This window comes from Sorex araneus, chromosome 3 (genome assembly GCF_027595985.1).
Source record: "Sorex araneus isolate mSorAra2 chromosome 3, mSorAra2.pri, whole genome shotgun sequence".
NCBI lineage: Eukaryota > Metazoa > Chordata > Mammalia > Eulipotyphla > Soricidae > Sorex > Sorex araneus.
The window spans coordinates 221,942,513-221,960,433 of NC_073304.1; the positions used below are offsets into that span (position 1 = coordinate 221,942,513).

Consider the following 17,921-nt stretch of genomic DNA (forward strand, 5'->3'; position numbering starts at 1 on the left):
ATCTATGGTCTACTTTTACTGAATAAGATATATTTTTATCACTTATCAAGGCAGGTGCTAAACGTCTAATATCCAGTCACTTGGATGTCCTTAACCCATTCACCTCTAATCTTCTTTCCCTGGGTAGTTTAATCCTGAGGCTTTCTCTCCGATACAATATTTTTCCTCCCTTACCCATGATGATGTCTGGAATGGTCTCATCCAGAAGCAGCAAATAGCTAGAGCATGATCACTTCATTTCGGAAAGAGAGAAGCACACTAATGTTATTTTGTAAGACTGAGACAGGAGTGATCCCTGAGTGCAGAGCCAGGAGTAAGCCCAAGTACTGCCAGGTGTTGCTCCCCAAAAAAAGTGTTTTGTTTTTTTTTTTAAGAATTCATTTTCCTTTTCCTTGAATCAGATGTTTTCCAGCTAAAAATGTGTTGTGTTGTGTGTCTTAACTTAAAAATTAGTCATTCAGAAAATTAGTAAATGTATTAACACTTTTTAGAGAATAAAGACGTGGTCTTCTTGACATCAGCTTAAATGATTTACTAACACCACATACACTGCATCCCGTGTTGGAGTCTAACTTGAAGTTCTGTGTTCACTGAATTTGCTCAACCTTTGAAAAAGAGTTTTTGAATTCATGATAGATTCGTAATTTTTTTTTTTTTGTCTCCTTACATGATCTCTGTTTCTTCTCTTATACTACAGCCAGGTAGGTTGTTTCTCTCGTCTCACCTCGAGGAAATTATCTGAAGTTGTATTTTTCTTAAGCATTTAAGTGGCTTGGTAGTTTTTTGTATATCATAATCTGTCACTCATCTCGTTGCTCATCGATTTGCTCAAGCGGGCACCAGTAACATCTCATCGTGAGACTTGTTGTTACTGTTTTTGGCATATTGAATACACCACGGGTAGCTTGCCAGGCTCTGCCGTGCGGGCGGAAAACTCTCGGTAGTTTGCCGGGCTCTCCGAGAGGGCCGAAGGAATCAAACATGGGTTGGCTGCATGCAAGGCGAATGCCCTACCGCTGTGCTATAGCTCCAGCCCATATCATAATCTATTTTTTTTTTAAAAATCTGACTGAAAATAAAGCCTTAACCTCCTTGGGGGGCGAGGGGAACGTAGTGGTGTAGGCAGAAGCACACCGGGATCACTCTTGGTGGGTTCATAGGGCCATATGTGGTGCCAGTGACCAAACCTGGATCGGCTGCATGCCTACTCCCAGCGGTGCCGGGTCTTTGCTGCAGACTTGACAGTTCCGTGGTAGCCCAGTGACACTGTGCTCTTCAAGCCTGCGGTGCTGGGGCAGGGCCATGCCGTGTGGTACCGAGACTGAGCTCTGGGCCTCTTGCCTGAAAGCATGCACCCCACAGCCCCAAGGCCTTTATTAAAATTACTTTTTAGAGGGGCAGAAACAGGACAGGGGGTTAGGAGCTTGCCTTGCAAGCAGATGACCTGGGACCACATGATTTATGATTCCTTGAGCACACAGTCAGGAGTAATCCTTAGCATAGCTATGTGTGAGCCCCTCCCCTCCCCCCTTGTCTCTCTCTCTCTCTCTCTCTCTCTCTCTCTCTCTCTCTCTCTCTCTCTCTCTCTCTTTGAGCCAAAGAGATACCGCCAAGGTATGAGCTTAAGCTCATGGTTTGCATGTGGAGCAACTCACAGTCACTGTCACTGTCATCCCGTTGCTCATCGATTTGTTCGAGTGGGCACCAGTAACGTCTCTCATTGTGAGACTTATTTGTTACTGTTTTTGGCATATCCAATACGCCACGGGTAGCTTGCCAGACTCTGCCATGCTGGCTTCATACTCTCAGTAGCTTGCCGGGCTCTCCGAGAGGGGCGGAGGATTCAAACACGGGTCGGCCGCGTGAAAGTCGAACGCCCTACCGCTGTGTTATCGCTCCAGCCCTCTCACAGCAGCACCCGAGTATTGCTCAGCTTCCCTCAGAAACTAACTTTGGGACATGAAATTGATGGTCTGGTCAGTAACTTTTTTCTATTTGAATCAATTTGACCACAAGCAAGGGGCATAATAGTTTAGGCTTGGAGGCAGAGAAATAGTATCGTGGGTTAGGTGCTTGCCTTGTACACAGCTGATCCAGGTTCAATCTCTGGCACACATATGGTCCCCTGAACACAGAGCCAGGAATAAATAAGCCCTAGGCACCACTGAGTGTACTGAAAAGGGGAAAAAAGGAAGACCTAGACTTTGATTTTTTATTATTATTATTATTATTTTTTTTTTTTTGCTTCTTGGGTCACACCTGGCGATGCACAAGGGTTACTCCTGGCTCTACACTCAGGAATCAACCCTGTCAGTGCTCAGGAGACCATATGGGATGCTGGGAATCGAACCTGAGTCGGCCTCATACAAGGCAAACGCCCCACCCGCTATGCTATTGCTCTAGCCCTTAGACTTTAATTTTCTAAAAAATGGAACTTCTGGATCAGAGAGACAGTACAGGGTTAAGGCACTTGCCTTGCATGCACCCAGTCCCATTTCAGTCCCCAGCACTACGCAGGGTCCTCAGGCACTGCCAGGAGTGAGTGCTGAGCACAGCTAGGAATAACCCCTGAACACTGCCAGGTACGTCCTAAAAATCCAAATCAAGAAAGAAAAGCAATTTTCCCTTAGTATATAAGAGTATAAACTAGGAAAATCTTAAGTAAATGTGTGTGTGAGAAGATCCATTTTCTAAGCCAGATTTTTTACCAATGATGTTTCAGGCAACTTTATAGATTTAAATATAGCTCTGTGCTCTTGAGGTTTGATTATAGAAATAAGCCATAGCCCATCATGAACAGATTCATAACTGTGTATCTCACGTGATTCAGTTAAAAAGAAGAAGCCAAAGTTCCACCCCAAAAAGGGGAAGGAGAGTTGCTATTCAACAAAAGTGGTTTTCCAGGGGCTGGAGCAATAGCACAGCGGGTAGGGCGTTTGCCTTGCACGCAGTCGACCCAGCATCCCATATGATCCCCTGAGCATTGCCAGGAGTAACCCCTGTGCATCGTCCAGTGTGACCCCCCCAAAAAAAAGTGATTTTCCATTTATTTTGACACAATTTCATAAATATATTGTTTTTTTGGTTTTTTTTTTTTTTTTTTAGTGAGGTAACTGGAGCTCAAAATTTGGCTTAGCCTTCTAACTCTGGGACTTAGCACATACTCCCTTTCTGAAACACAGGAATAATTCAGTGGTAGTCCAATATGATTACTAGGAAAGAACTATGACAAAGTGAACTAGACAGTTCAAAAGAAGTTCATGGGGTCAGAGAGATAGTACAGAGGTTAAGGCACTTGCCTTGTCTCCTTTGCACCGCCAGGGGTCACTCCTGAACACAGCTCAACGTCACCCAAAACCTCTTTTTTTAAAAAAAAAAAAAAGAGAGAGAGAAAGAGAAGTTACTTCTTTTGAAGGGTACGCTGCTCTTTAGTTTGTTTTTGTTTTTTTTTTCGCTTTTTGGGTCACACCCAGCGATGCTCAGGGGTCACACCTGGCTCTGCACTCAGGAATTACCCCTGGCCGTGCTTAGGGGACCATATGGGATGCTGGGAATCGAACCCAGGTTGGCCTCGTGCCAGGCAAACGCCCTACCCACTGTGCTATCACTCCAGCTCCTGCTCTTTAGTTTTTTGAGGGGAAATTTAGTTTTGCGTTTAGGTCTTAAGAAGGTAAGACATGGACATGGAATTGGGGGTCCATCCTGGCTCCACTGAGTGATAAAACCCAGGTCGTTGGCATGCAAGGCCAGCATGTTACCCACTGTACTGTTATTACCCACTCTTCATATTAGAGACCTCAAGTACATGTTTTAGATTTTTAAAAGTGCCAGTCCCTGTCTCTTAAGGTTTGGGTTAGAATTTGGGGGTTTCCAGTTCTACTTTTGAGATCCAAGATTTGACTAAGTTTTTAAAGGTGATGCAGGAATGTGCCTCTGTGGTAACAGGGATGCTTGTCCTCTGGTGCCTAGACGAGATTATAATTCGGATGCATTGTTTCTAACATCACATTTTCTTTCCTCCTTCCCTCCAATTATATTAAGATAGGAATTTGAAATCTGATCTATTCAAGGTGAGGCAGACAAAATCCTTTTCCTTCAGCTTTAACCATGCACCAAGTTGCTTCGGAATTGGAGAAGCTTAATCTTCAACTCTACCTAACAGTTTTAGTAAAATTACTGTTTTGCACAGTGTTCGTATAGTTACAGGGTTGTCAGAGGAGATGAAATGACTGGACATGGAGAAATTTATTTGTTAGGGCTATGGATCAACTGAAAGTGATAAATAGCACTGAAGAGATAGTACTGTGGACAGCGTGCTTGCCTTGTGCGCTCAACAAAGTTGGGTTCTGCCCTTGGCACCGCATGTGATTCCTCAAACCCCATGAAAGGTGATCCCTGAGTGCAGGGCCAGGAGCAAACCCTGGGCACTGCCACTGCTGGGTATGTTGTTTTTGTTTTTGTTTTTAAATAGAATTAATTTTTGTTTTGTTTTGGGGCCACATTTGGCAATGCTCAGGGTTTTACTCCTGGCTCTGTACTCAGGAATTAACTCTTGGCAGCACTCAGGGGACCGTATGGGATGCCAGGAACTGAACCTGGGTCAGCCACATGCAAGACAAACGCCCTCCCCCACTGTACATTGGTCCGGCCCTATCATTCTCTCTCTTAAGCGGTTGATTGGGCCATCATTGTCCAGGGCACCTTTCAATCTCTTTGCTTGTGTCTTGCTCCCAGAAATGCTAGAGGATTTTATGATGCTAGAGATCAAATCCAGGCCTCCTTCATGCAGAACACATGCTCAGCCCGCTGAACTATCACCTTGAACTTCTATATTTATGTGTGTGTGTAATATATATAAAAATCTTAATTTGGGTATTCAACTACATCGGGGAAAAATTGTCAGCTGTTGGTTAGTTGAACTTTTCAAAATTAAAGGTAAATGAGAGGCTAACTGACTTGAGGCAGTCTTTCCTAAAGTTCTGGAATCATTTTTCCTGAAGAAATGAGTAATTCTATTTCTCTAGGAGTCTTACTGCGCTGTCAGTCTGTGTGTATGTACACATGTGTGTGTTGTACAGGTGCTGCCCTTCCCCCGCCCTCTTAGAGTTGATGGCTTTGTCCCTGACTGCTCAGTGTAATAGAGTCACTAAAAAGAGCTTGTGTAGTAATGCTTGCTTTATTTTTTTTCTCTTCCAATCTTGTTTTATTTTTTACTTTTTTTTTCTTTGTGGTGTGACATTTTCAGCTGATGTTTTGAAAGCAAATCCTTCTAAATTGGGAGCCCAGATCACAAGAGTGAGTTTTTCTTCTAGTGTCTTTAGCTGTATATCTTTTTTTTGTGTGTCTTTCCACCCTTTTCCCCCTCCCGTTCAAAATTACTCAAGTACATTTCATAAATATTAGATAAGAAAATTCCTCTGTCTGTGAACATCATGCCTTTTCACAAAGCAATGTCCACTTTATATTGGGTCAAATTCCTTTTCCCGGTGCTGTTGTAAACCCATAGGCTGGTATGTTTCATTGTATTTCTTTTGTTTATTTCTTATCAAGTGTGTTGACTATGAGATTTCAGTTTTGTCTTCATTGCCGATAGATATGTCTGAACTCTGTCCCCAGTGTGTCCGCGCACTGTTCTTTTTTTGTCATTGTTTTGTTCTAAGGAAAAATTAATAGCTTCTGAGAATAAAATACCCTTTCTTTTATCAGGATTTTCAGTCCTAAATTCTCTAACTTGTCTCTATTCTCCCTCCTCACTTCCTGGCTGTCCCTCTGAGGGCCGTGAAAAGTGAAATGCTGTACCTAAGTGCTCTTAATTCCAGCAGACTGGCCAGGTGAGGGGTCAGACTGGTGAGCTCTGAACGTGCCAGCACTGGAAGATGGTCTGTAGTTACAGGGAAAGTCACACCTTTTTATCGTGAAAGAAAAGGGCAATTTGTTAGTTCTGATTCAATAACTTTCCCATGTAAGCTGTACATTGCTTTTTAAAATCTTACACCTGGGTAATTTTTGTACTAGCTTAACCCTTTTCTGTTCTCTTTGACTTGTGCTATTAGAATTTATCTCATGTTCTGTTTGTCTAGTTTTGCATCCAGGAAGAGCAGATGGTTAAATAGTATTTTTTTTCTCCTGTTGTTCTAAAATTTACTTACTGCTTCTGAAATCATTTTATTTTGCCCAACAAAGCAAATGGTATGTTGTCCTAAATAAGTATGCAGATACTCCAAGTGTTTTATCCCAAATAATCAGCCATTGTGTTTTCAGTTAATCCTAAGAGTATAACAATATATTCTACACTAGCACTGTAACCATTAATTGAGGGTAAATACTCCAGAGGCCTTGCCTTTAGGATCCCTAAGTTACTCTAAATCACCCACCCTTGTTTCTTTTTCTTTTGCCTCAGAGATTGAAAGATCTCAAGCAGAGAGAGTTTGCTCGAAATGTTTCATCAAGATCCCGTAAAGATGAGAAGAAACAGGAAAAAGCCCTTCGACGACTTCATGAGTTGGCAGAGCAAAGAAAACAAGCTGAATGGTAAAGATACCTTCTCCCAGGGTTCTACAGATAATTATAATCCTTAGCATTAAATATTTTTAAGATTATAATTTTAAGATTCTAGACATGTAGTCCTTATATTTGTAATAGATCCTTCTTTCAAACAAAGTATATTTATACTTGGATTATAATATACTGATAACGATAGACAGATAAGGAGGGTAGATCCTACTCTCTCTATGACCTTAGCTAAACACTGTCTCAGTGTCCTTATCTTTAAGCTGAAGATGATAGTAACAATTGTTTTTCCTTTGTTTTGTTTTGGACCATACCCAAGTATGTTCAGGAGCTCCTTCTGGAGAGGTACCCAGACCTCCTACACACAAAGCAGAATACTCTGAACTCTCTCCCCAGCCCCAACAGTCATACATCTTACTGTAAATAAGTTAGTATGTCAAAAAAGCTGAGCTGGAGAGATGGTACCAGCAGGTAGATCACTTGCCTTACAAGTGATTAAACCCTAGATTCAATTCCTGGGCACTCCCTATGGTTCCTTGGGCCCCTCCAAAAGTGATCCCTGAATTCAGAGCCAGGAGTAAGTCCTGAGCATACCCTGGTTTGGTCCAAAAACAAACCAGAATAATGTAGCTAGGAAATAGAAGATACCCAATAAAGTACTCAACTATTATTACCTTTATTTCAGCATTTTTTTCTCCTGGCTCATGCACTCAGGAATTACTCCTGGCAGTGCTCGGGGGACCATATGGGATGCTGAGAATCAACTCGGGTCGGCTGCGTGCAAGGCAAACGCCCTCCCCGCTGTGCTGTTGCTCCAGCCCCTCTTTCAGTAGTCTTCTGTAGGAAAGCACATAGAGCATTTCAGAGCCAGAATCTACTGGAGCACAGGCTCTCATGACTTTTTGGGTGTTATTTGGCATTTCCAAGTAGCACTCAGGTTTTATGCATGCAAGGCATGAGCTTTTACCATTAAGCTATAATCTCCAGCCCCCAGATTTAAGTGTATTTTTGTGAGGGTTTTTTGGGGGAAGGGGGGCTTTGATTTCTGGTTTGGGGGCCACAGACAGCAGTGTTCAGGACTTGATCCTGGCTCTGGGTTCAGGGACTATTCCTAGTGACTAAACACAGTGCTGGGGATCACTTATTGGTGTACTTACCTGCTTTTTGTACTGTCCCCTGGGCCCCATACTCAGGCTTTTTGACTACCTTTTAAGTACTCTCCAGTTCTGAACAGTCTAAAACCCGGGGAATTCTGTTTCTCGGTTATGACCCTGATGTGGAGCCAGGGTGCTCCAAGTTTTTGGTTGGTTGTTATATTTTCTTTTTGTCTGTGTTAGTCTGGTGCTTTTTGGTCAGGAGACCCTGGCAGTGCTGGGGATGAAATCTGGGCCTCCTGCATGCAGCTCAAGCACTTCAGCCCATGGAGCCGCCCGCAGTCCTGCAATGTTCTTCTTAATACTCGTTCATAGTTCTTGCTGATCTGGGAGCTTGCTGCATCTAGGACTGACTTACAAGGCCACTAGACTTTGGGGACCTAATCTTTGAGCACCTCAGAAATCATGAGGTCAACACCTCACGTAGCTCAGGCACAAGAATATGGGCTCTCATGATTGTTTTTACATGGGCTAAAGAAACTAAAGGAACTTGACACAGAAAGAAGAAAAACTGATGATGACTTTGAAAAGTTTATCATTGAGTTGGGACCAGAGTTTTCAAGTTCCTGGACATAGTAGGTTTATTTTTGTCTGTGGATCCATACTTGTTTATCTACATATTTATTGTACTTCCAGGGACCAGCCACAGCTCCAGCTCCAGTGTGTCTCCTTTTTAATTTACTTTTCATGTGTTTTGGAGAAAGAAAAGGAGAAAACAGATCCCAGGATGTAGTTCAGCAGTAAAATGTGCATGTATGAGCCCTTGGTTTGATCCCCAGCACTGGCATCAGCCCTGAGTACTGCTAGGTGTGGGCCAAAAACAGAATGAGAAGTAAAGCCCTGAGCACCACAAGATATGACCCAAAACCAAACAAAACAAAAAACTCAAAAACTAAAGTACAGGGGCCAGAGCAATAGCACAGCAGGTAGGGCATTTGCCTTGCATGCGGCCAACCCAGATGCGATTCCTGGTATCCCATATGGTCCCCCAAGCACTGCCGGGAGTAACCCCTGAGCATTGCTGGGTGTGACCCAAAAAGCAAAAAAAAAAAAATTAAAGTACAAAGGACAGAGCCAAAGTACAGCGCAGGTAGGGCACTTGCTTTTTGTACACAGCCGACTTAGATCACCTGTACTCCATTGTCCCCTGAGCCTCACGAGGAGTAAGCCCTGATGTTGCCCAACAACAAAAAAGAGTAAGGAATAAGGGCTAGAGAAAGAATTTTTTTTTTCTTTTTGGGTCACACCCAGCAATGCACACAGGGGTCACTCCTGGCTAATGCACTCAGGAATCACCCCTGGCGGTGCTCAGGGGACCATATGGGATGCTGGGATTTGAACCCCGGTTGGCCGCGTGCAAGGCAAACGCCCTACCCGCTGTGCTATCACTCCAGCCCTAGAGAAAAAATTTAGTGGACTGTGAGCACATGTTTTTGCATGTAGGAGACTTGGGTTTCATCTCTTGGCACTTTCATGATCCTCCCAAGCATTGCTTATGTTCACTGTACTAGGAACAATAGTACAGTGGGGAGGGTGTTTACCTTGCATTCAGCCAACCCAGGTTTCATTCCTGGCATCCCTTATGGTCCACTGAGTGCTGCCAGGAATAAACCCTGAGCACTGCCACGTGTGAAAACCCTCCTCCCAAAAAAAGAGGGGGGTAAGAAATGAGAATGGATACAAAACTGACAGACTGTACTAGAGAGTAGTAATTATTTGAATTGCAAAATAAGTTTTTTTTTTTCTGGTTTGTTTTAGAATTTTGGGAGGGATTTTTTTTTTTTGGGGGGGTGCCACACTCTGCAATGTATATTCAGGGAATACTTCTGGCTCTGCATTTAGGAATTATTCCTGTTATTGCTCAGGAGACTATATGGGATGCTGGGGATCAAACCCAGGTCAGCTGTCTTTAAGGCAAATACCTACCCATTATACTATCACGCCAGCCCCTGTACTTTATTTTTGGGGTTTAGTTTGGTTTTGGGTCACATCCTGCAGTGCTCAGGGCTTATTTTTGGTTCTGCACAAAGGACCATATAGGGTGGTGGGGATTGAACCTAGGATGTCAATGTGCGTAGTAAGTACCTTACCTGCTGCACCCTCTAGCCCTTCACTTTTAAAAAAATTTTATTTTATTATTAATTTTTCCTTGGTTAAGGATTTTTTTTGAGGGCAGAGGTGGGCAGGGGCTGGTCAAATCCAATGGTGCTTAAGTGTTAGTTACTCCTGGCTCTGTGCTCAGGGATCATTTCTGGGGCCTATATGCAAGACAGGGGCCCTACCTGCTGTACTGTCTATTCTAGCCCCTCACTTTCATATTTTAGACATCATAGGAAGAAAAGCAGTAAGTGGCTAACCCTAGGAATTTAGCTAAGTATATTATTAACAGTAAAAAAGGCTTTTTCTAGCTGCCACTGAGGAATTCAGTATTTTGAATGATCATAAAAATAAAATATACCTATAAATTTGTGTTCTTTTTTTTTTTTTATCAATATCTAGTGCACCAGGAAGTGGGCCCATGTTCAGACCAACAACAGTGGCTGTAGATGAAGAAGGTGGAGAAGATGATAAAGATGAATCAGCTACGAACAGTGGTACAGGTGCCGCTGCCACTTGTGGTCTGGGATCTGAATTCTCCACAGATAAAGGAGGCCCTTTCACAGCAGTACAAGTCACTAATACCCCAGGACTGGCACCGGCTCCTGGCTTAGCCTCCCAGGGTATCAGCTTTGGCATTAAGAATAATCAAGGAACACCGCTGCAAAAGTTGGGAGTGTCATTTTCCTTTGCCAAGAAGGCGCCCGTCAAACTTGAATCAATAGCATCAGTTTTCAAAGACCATGCAGAGGAAGGAACCTCTGAAGATGGAACAAAAGCCGATGAGAAAGGTTCTGATCAAGGAGTGCAGAAGGTAGGAGATTCTGATGGAAGCAGTAATCTTGATGGAAAAAAAGAGGATGAAGATCCTCAGGATGGAGGGTCCCTTGCCTCAACATTATCTAAGTTAAAAAAAATGAAGCGAGAAGAAGGAGCTGGAGCTACAGAGCCAGAGTATTACCACTACATCCCTCCAGCTCACTGCAAGGTGAAGCCTAATTTCCCCTTCCTGCTTTTTATGAGAGCTAGCGAACAGATGGAAGGTGATAATGGTACACATCCAAAGAGTGCCCCAGAGAGCAAGAAAAGCAGTTCTCCCAAACCTAAAGGCTGCGGCAAGGTGGCCCCGAGCCAAGGAGCAGAGAAGGCGGTTAGTGAGGCCGCTGAGCAGCAGGCAGAAGCCAGTGTGGCTGAGCCTTCAGGGCCGGGGAGCAAAGGTGAGCCAGAGTCAGCAGAGCAGGTGCACGAGCACAGTTTGGAGAGTCAGACTCAGAAGGCTCCAGAAACCCCGGTGTGTGACTCAGACCCTTCTAAAGAAGCCCCTCAGGCCACCTCAGCAGGGAAAGAAAGCCAGGAGGGACCCAAACATCCCACCGGCCCCTTCTTCCCAGTTTTGAGCAAAGATGAAAGCACTGCCCTCCAGTGGCCGTCGGAACTGTTGATTTTCACCAAGGCAGAACCCTCCATTTCATACAGTTGTAACCCGTTGTATTTTGACTTTAAACTTTCAAGAAACAAAGATAACAGAGCAAAAGGGACAGAAAAGCCAAGAGATGTAGGCAGCTGTTCAAAGGACCATCTCCAAGGCCTTGACGCTGACCCTGGTGAGCCAAATACCAGCAAGGAGGGCGGCGAGAATGTGGAACACAGCTCAGGAGGCAAAGTGGATGCACCTGCTTCAGCATCTGCCTGTAGCATCCCGAGGAAGGAGGAGCCTGGGGGCAGCCACGGGTCCGAGACAGAGGACACCGGGAAAAGCCTTCCTGGCAAGAAGGAACGATCCGGCAAGTCTCACCGACACAAAAAGAAAAAGAAACACAAAAAATCCAGCAAACACAAACGGAAACACAAGGCTGACCCAGAGGAGAAAAGTTCGAAGGCAGAGTCTGGGGAGAAGTCTAAGAAGCGCAAAAAAAGAAAACGGAAGAAGAATAAGTCATCAGCCCCTGCAGATTCCGAACGGGGACCCAAACCAGAACCTCCTGGAAGTGGTAGCCCCGCACCCCCAAGGCGACGGCGAAGGGCCCAGGATGATTCGCAGCGGAGATCCCTCCCCGCTGACGACGGGAGCAGCGGCAAGAAGGAGGAGGGGGGTGGGGGCAGCTCGCAGGGTCACGGCGGGAGGAAGCACAAGGGTGAGCCTCCAGCTTCGTCCTGCCAGCGGAGAGTGAGCACCAGACGCGGCAGCAGATCCAGCCGCCGGAGTCGCCCGAGCAGTGGGGATGAGGATAGCGATGAGGCTTCCCTGCACCAGAAGTCTCCGTCCCAGTACAGTGAGGAAGAGGAGGAGGAAGACTCGGGGAGTGAGCAGTCCCGCAGCCGCTCCCGCTCTGCGCGGCGGCACCCCTCACACCGGTCCTCCCGGCGCTCCTACTCCAGCAGCTCCGACGCCTCCTCAGACCAGAGCTGCTACAGTAGAGAGCACAGCTACTCAGATGACAGTTACAGTGACTACAGCGACCGCTCACGGAGACACTCCAAGCGCTCCCATGATTCGGATGACTCCGACTACGCCAGCTCCAAGCACCGGTCCAAACGGCACAAATACTCGTCGTCCGAGGATGACTATAGCCTCAGTTGCAGTCAGTCCCGAAGCCGGTCTCGCAGCCACACCAGGGAGCGTTCAAGGTCCAGGGGCCGAAGCCGCAGCAGCAGCTGCAGTCGCAGCCGGAGCAAGCGGAGGAGTCGCAGCACCACTGCGCACAGCTGGCAGCGAGGCAGGAGCTACAGCAGGGACCGCAGCCGCAGCACCAGGAGTCCTTCCCAGAGGTCAGGCTCCAGAAAGGGGTCGTGGGGTCATGAGAGCCCCGAGGAGAGGCGTTCGGGTCGACGTGACTTCATCCGCTCGAAAATTTACCGTTCCCAGTCTCCCCACTACTTCCGATCAGGCCGGGGAGAAGGTTCTGGAAAGAAAGAAGATCTCAGAGGAGACGATGGTAAAGGGACCATCCTCCCCGCTCAGAACAACATTGGCGCAGGAAGGGCATTAGAAGGGGATTGCAGCCCTGAAGACAAGAACTCCATTACCGCCAAACTGCTGCTGGAGAAGATCCAGTCAAGGAAGGTAGAAAGGAAATCCAGCGTGAGTGAGGAGGTGCTGGCCACCCCTGGCAAAGCTGGGCTTAAGCTCAAGGACCCCCCACAAGGTTACTTTGGGCCCAAGCTCCCCCCTTCTCTCGGCAGTAAGCCTGTCCTGCCACTGATAGGGAAGCTGCCAGCTACCCGGAAGCCCAGCACCAAGAAATGTGAAGAGTCTGGCCTGGAGAGGGCGGAAGAGCAGGACCAGTCGGAGACGGAGGAAGGGCTGCCAGGGAACAGCGAGCCCCCGTTTGGCCATCAGTTCCCCTCAGAGGAAACAGTTGGCCCCTTATCAGACCCACCCCCAGAAGAGCCAAAGCCTGAAGACGCTACTGCTGAGCATCCTGTGGCTCCCCTTGGCACCCCCGTGCACTCTGACTGCTATTCTGGGGACCCAGTTATCTCCCATAACTACCTCCCTGACCCCAGTGACGGGGACACCCTGGAGTCCTTGGATAGTGGTAGTCAGCCGGGACCTGTGGAATCCAGCTTGCTGCCCCTCGCCCCAGACCTCGAACACTTCCCTGGTTACGCACCTCCCAGTGGGGAGCCGAGTATTGAGTCGGCGGACGGGGCCGAGGACGCGTCCCTGGCGCCCCTGGAGAGCCAGCCCATCACCTTCACTCCCGAGGAGATGGAGAAGTACAGCAAGCTGCAGCAGGCCGCGCAGCAGCACATCCAGCAGCAGCTCCTGGCCAAGCAGGTGAAGGTCTTCCCGGCCTCCGCCGCCCTGGCCCCGGCAGCCCCGGCCCTGCCGCCCCTCCACATTCAGCAGCCAGCCACCGCCTCCGCCACCTCCATCACGACGGTGCAGCATGCCATCCTGCAGCACCACGCGGCCGCCGCCGCCGCCGCCATCGGCATCCACCCCCACCCTCATCCCCAGCCGCTCGCCCAAGTGCATCACATCCCCCAGCCGCACCTGACCCCCATCTCCCTGTCCCACCTCACCCACTCCATCATCCCCGGCCACCCTGCCACCTTCCTGGCGAGCCATCCGATCCACATCATTCCCGCCTCCGCCATCCACCCGGGGCCCTTCACCTTCCACCCCGTGCCACATGCCGCGCTCTACCCAACTCTCCTGGCCCCGCGGCCCGCTGCAGCAGCTGCCACTGCTCTCCACCTTCACCCTCTGCTCCACCCCATCTTCTCAGGTCAGGACCTGCAGCACCCCCCTAGCCATGGCACATGAACCTGGGGGGCGGGAGCCCAGGTGGGGCCCATGAGATGGCCCGTACCTCCCCTTGAGGGGCGTGGGGCCATTGATACCAGCAGGTAGAAGCTGGACGGGCAGCGGCTGACAGCCAAAGAATCTCTGAGTTTTGGCTTGTGGCGGTGGATCAGATTTTGAGGTTTGCTTTCGGTTGATTATCAGGGATTTTTTTTTTCCCCCTCCCCCTTTCTCTCTGTCCCTCCCTCTCCTGGGTTTCTAAGCTTGGGTACATATCGGCAAGTGCTGCCCGCCCTCTGCAGCAACACCTCCAACCCCCCAGGTTAGATGCTCCCCGTCCTGCCTCCGCTTGGCCACCGTCCCCTTCCGTAAAGCTGAGCACGTCGGCCTTCTCCCTGGCTGGCAGGTTGTCCATCTGGTCCTGCCTTCTCGGTGTCTTTGACCGCCCCTTGGTGGAGCTTATGGGATCCCCGGTGAGGTGGAGAGGGAGGCAGGCCTGGATTCAGATGCTCCTCGGGCCATCAGCCAGTCGGCCCACTTCCCACAGAGAGCCACGCGTTGGCACTCTCGTCCCACGTCCCAGAAGAGACACGTGCATATCTCAGAGAAGATCTATCATGAATGGGAGCTGTGGGGCTGCCCGCGTGCTTCCCCGGGGAGGAGCTCATGTGTCTGAGGGTGTATTTTCTTCTGTCATGTTGTCGTTTTCCTTAATTTATAGGATTTTTTTAATGTAAAAAAAAAATTGCACTGAACTCTATAAACGTAAATGCTGCTTTTTGTAGCTCATATTAAAAAGTTGCATATTTGTAGTATACTGCAATAATATTTTTTACATCCAGCTCTTTAAGTGATCCTTGTTCTGGTGGCTTTGTGTAAATATGTTTGCCCTAGTTGAATTAAGAAACTTTAAAGGTTATAAAATAAAAACAAAAAATAAAAAGTATTTGTTTTCTGCTAGATGCAAAAATGACTAAGCATGTATATTTTATCAAGCTCATGTATTTTTGAAGTTATGAACTATAAAAATGTTAAAAAGAGAAATCCTGTTTAACATTTTTTTTTTTTTTGCTGGGACAAAATGTTTAATAATTTGCAGTAAGTGGAGCCCCCAGCACTGGGAACTTGGAACTAATGGGCAACAGTCAGCTGGGGTGTCAGAGGGATACTCAGTTCCCCGAGTCTCATGCATGTGTTTTGCTGTTTCACAGAGAAACAGGCGGGCCCCACAGAGGAGGGAGAGACCGGGAGTGTGGTTCTCTGGCAGCAGTGGGACGTGACGGTTAGGGAGTCCTGGGGTTCCGGGTGCCTTGCTCTGGGCAGTGTATTTGCCTACCTACTACTACTTAGTCCCCTCCAACAACTTTTTTTTTTTTAATGTGCCTTTTGGGTTGGCTAGAAACTGAAGATGAAAGTTGGAATAATTTTAAGTCCTATGAGTTCCTATGCTTCGTTGTTTCCATGCCTTCTGCCCACCTTTGTTTAAGCAGTGACTTTTTTTTTCCTCTCCCCTTTTCTCCCACGACACCTACCAGAGGAAGTATCACCTCAGTCCCTCCTCCTCGTCCTCACCTTTAGCCCAGGTCCTCAGTTCTAATACGCACAATGACCCAGAGGGAATAGAACATGACAGATCTCGCCTGTGCTCGGTTCCCCATGCAGCCTTTCCTTACCCATCCCTGTGGCTAGCCTGGGGCGGGGGGGGGGGGGGTCATCTGACAGCAAAAACAAACCCTGCTTACCTGGGCCAGGACTCTGCCTTCTCAGCTTCCCAAAAGACAAAGGTTCTGAGCTGGAGAGAAGCAAGTGCCGGACAGACGGACAGACGAGGCTCCGGCAGTTGGGAACGACACTTTGTAGATACTAGCACTGGAACAAGGAAACCAGCAGTTCAAAGTGAAGGGACTCCCCCCCCCCCTTTAGCTCATGTAAATATTTAAATAATACAGTATTAACATTTTTTGTGCTGCTTCCCATTAGCTTGCTAGATCGAGCCATACTCTGGCTGCCTCTCTGCCTCCTGGGCTCAGTTTTAATTACAGAATAGTGGTTTTAAAACCTTTTTTTTATTTAAAAAAAAAAAGGACAGCAAAATAACCTATCCTTACAAGCAAAACAGAGTGTATTTAACTTTATCACATATGATAGATATATATGCTGTAAAATTAGGAAAGGAACTTTCTAATAAACCAATGATTTGTGGAAACTTAGAGGAGTCTGTCATGATTATCCCCTCCACTCAGTTTGGTAAGGGGTGGAGCTAAGAGTTCAGTAACAACCTTGATTGGGAACCCAGAAGATATGTAATACATGAGTTAAGGGGCTTGCTTGCAGTGTGTGTGGCCCCAAAACCCAAATTTAAAAATAAGGCATCATTTGTTTGAAGTGATTAAATAATTCTGTGAACCAGTTGGTTTTGATCTTCGTAATTGTGTTTTCAAAGCCCAGGATACTTTCCCAAGTAGAAGGGAAAGAATATGTATGGCTCTGGGAGGAAATATTAAATTTATCTCCATCAAAAATATGTTTATGGGGCTGGAGCGATTGCACAACAGGTAGGGCGTTTGCCTTGTACGGAGCCGACCCAGGTTCGATTCCCAGCATCCCATATGGTCCTCTGAGCACCGTCAGAAGTAATTTCCTGAGTGCAAAGCCAGGAGTAACTCCTGTGTGTCGCTGGGTGTGACCCAAAAAGAAAAAAAAAAAACCAAAAGTGTAAGTTTTTAAGTATATACCTTCTTTCCATTCTCTCCCAAGAGACTGCTCTGTGTCTATCTTTTACATCGTGTGTGTGTGTGTGTGTGTGTGTGTGTGTGTGTGTGTACCTTTTACATCATCTGTGTGTTAACAGCCTGGCAAGCTACCCGTGGCATATTTGATATGCCAAAAAATTAACAAATCTCACAATTAAGACATTACTGGTGCCCGCTCAAGCAAATCTGAACAACGGAACAACAGTGCTATATACAGTATGTTAATAGAATGAATGGCACATAGTTCTCGATAAATGGAATTTCTAGCTTTGATTTTTAGGATACTGGATGAACCTCAGGGCAATGGGATTATAAGAGCCACAGTGGAATCCTTTATGCCGGAACCAATATTGAACTAGTCTCTGTAACTCCTTGTTATCTGGAGGTAGCGTGGGGGAGTTGCACCTAAATGCTGCTGGGCCAGTCTGTCCCAATGTTACGGCTCATAGCTGGGGCCACAGCAATGGTAGAGCGGGCAGTTGGCTTGCATTGAATGGAGCCAGTGCAGGGTCGATCCCTGGCACTCTGTATGGTGCCCCAAGTCCTGCCAGGAGTGATTGATCCTTGAGCGCAGAGCCGCCAGATATGGCCCAGCCCCCCAACCCCCAAAAAATAAGGATTTGAGGAGCCATGTGTTGCTGGGGATAGAACCATGTGCCTTCAGCTTCCTCCTGGGCCTTCTTAATCCTCTAATTCCTTCACAGTGATGCAGTCAATAATCACTACAATGCCCAGTAAAGGAAATAGGCCTTAACTGTTAGTGAGCTGATGAAACAAAAAAAGGGCAGGGAAAATTGAGTATTGAAGCTAATGATAGGTGTGGTCCAGAGGAATGGCTACACACGGCTTTGCATGCTGGAGGCCTGGGTTCAATCCCCAGCACAGCACAGTCCCCTAGGCATCGCCAGGAGCACAGCCAGGAGTAGCTCCCAAGCGTCTTCAGGTGTAGAACAACAAGTTAGATCTGTAGCACTAAGTGGGTTTCTTCCTTTCAGCCCTTCAAAGAGCTGTGAGGAGGCAGAGCAATAGCATAGTGGGGAGGGCGCTTGCCTTGCACACAACTGACCTGGGTTTGATTCCCAGAGCCCCATATGGTACCCTGAGCACTACCAGGAGTGTAGCACTACCTGGGTGCAGAGTTGTAAATGGGAGGAC

General features: G+C 47.2%; 1 protein-coding gene across 11 annotated transcripts in view; it reads left to right on the forward strand.

Moving 5' to 3' along the window:
- GPATCH8 (G-patch domain containing 8) overlaps positions 1–16,219 on the forward strand; it is a 92,790-nt gene extending 76,571 nt beyond the window's left edge. For all 11 annotated transcript variants that reach the window (XM_055131793.1, XM_055131797.1, XM_055131796.1 and 8 more), the window contains 2 exons: positions 6,401–6,531; positions 10,164–16,219. In XM_055131793.1, coding sequence (XP_054987768.1) covers positions 6,401–6,531; positions 10,164–14,034 — 4,002 coding nt within the window. In that variant the 3' untranslated portion in view covers positions 14,035–16,219. The remainder of the gene's footprint in view (positions 1–6,400; positions 6,532–10,163) is intronic.
- Positions 16,220–17,921: the final 1,702 nt, after the last annotated feature.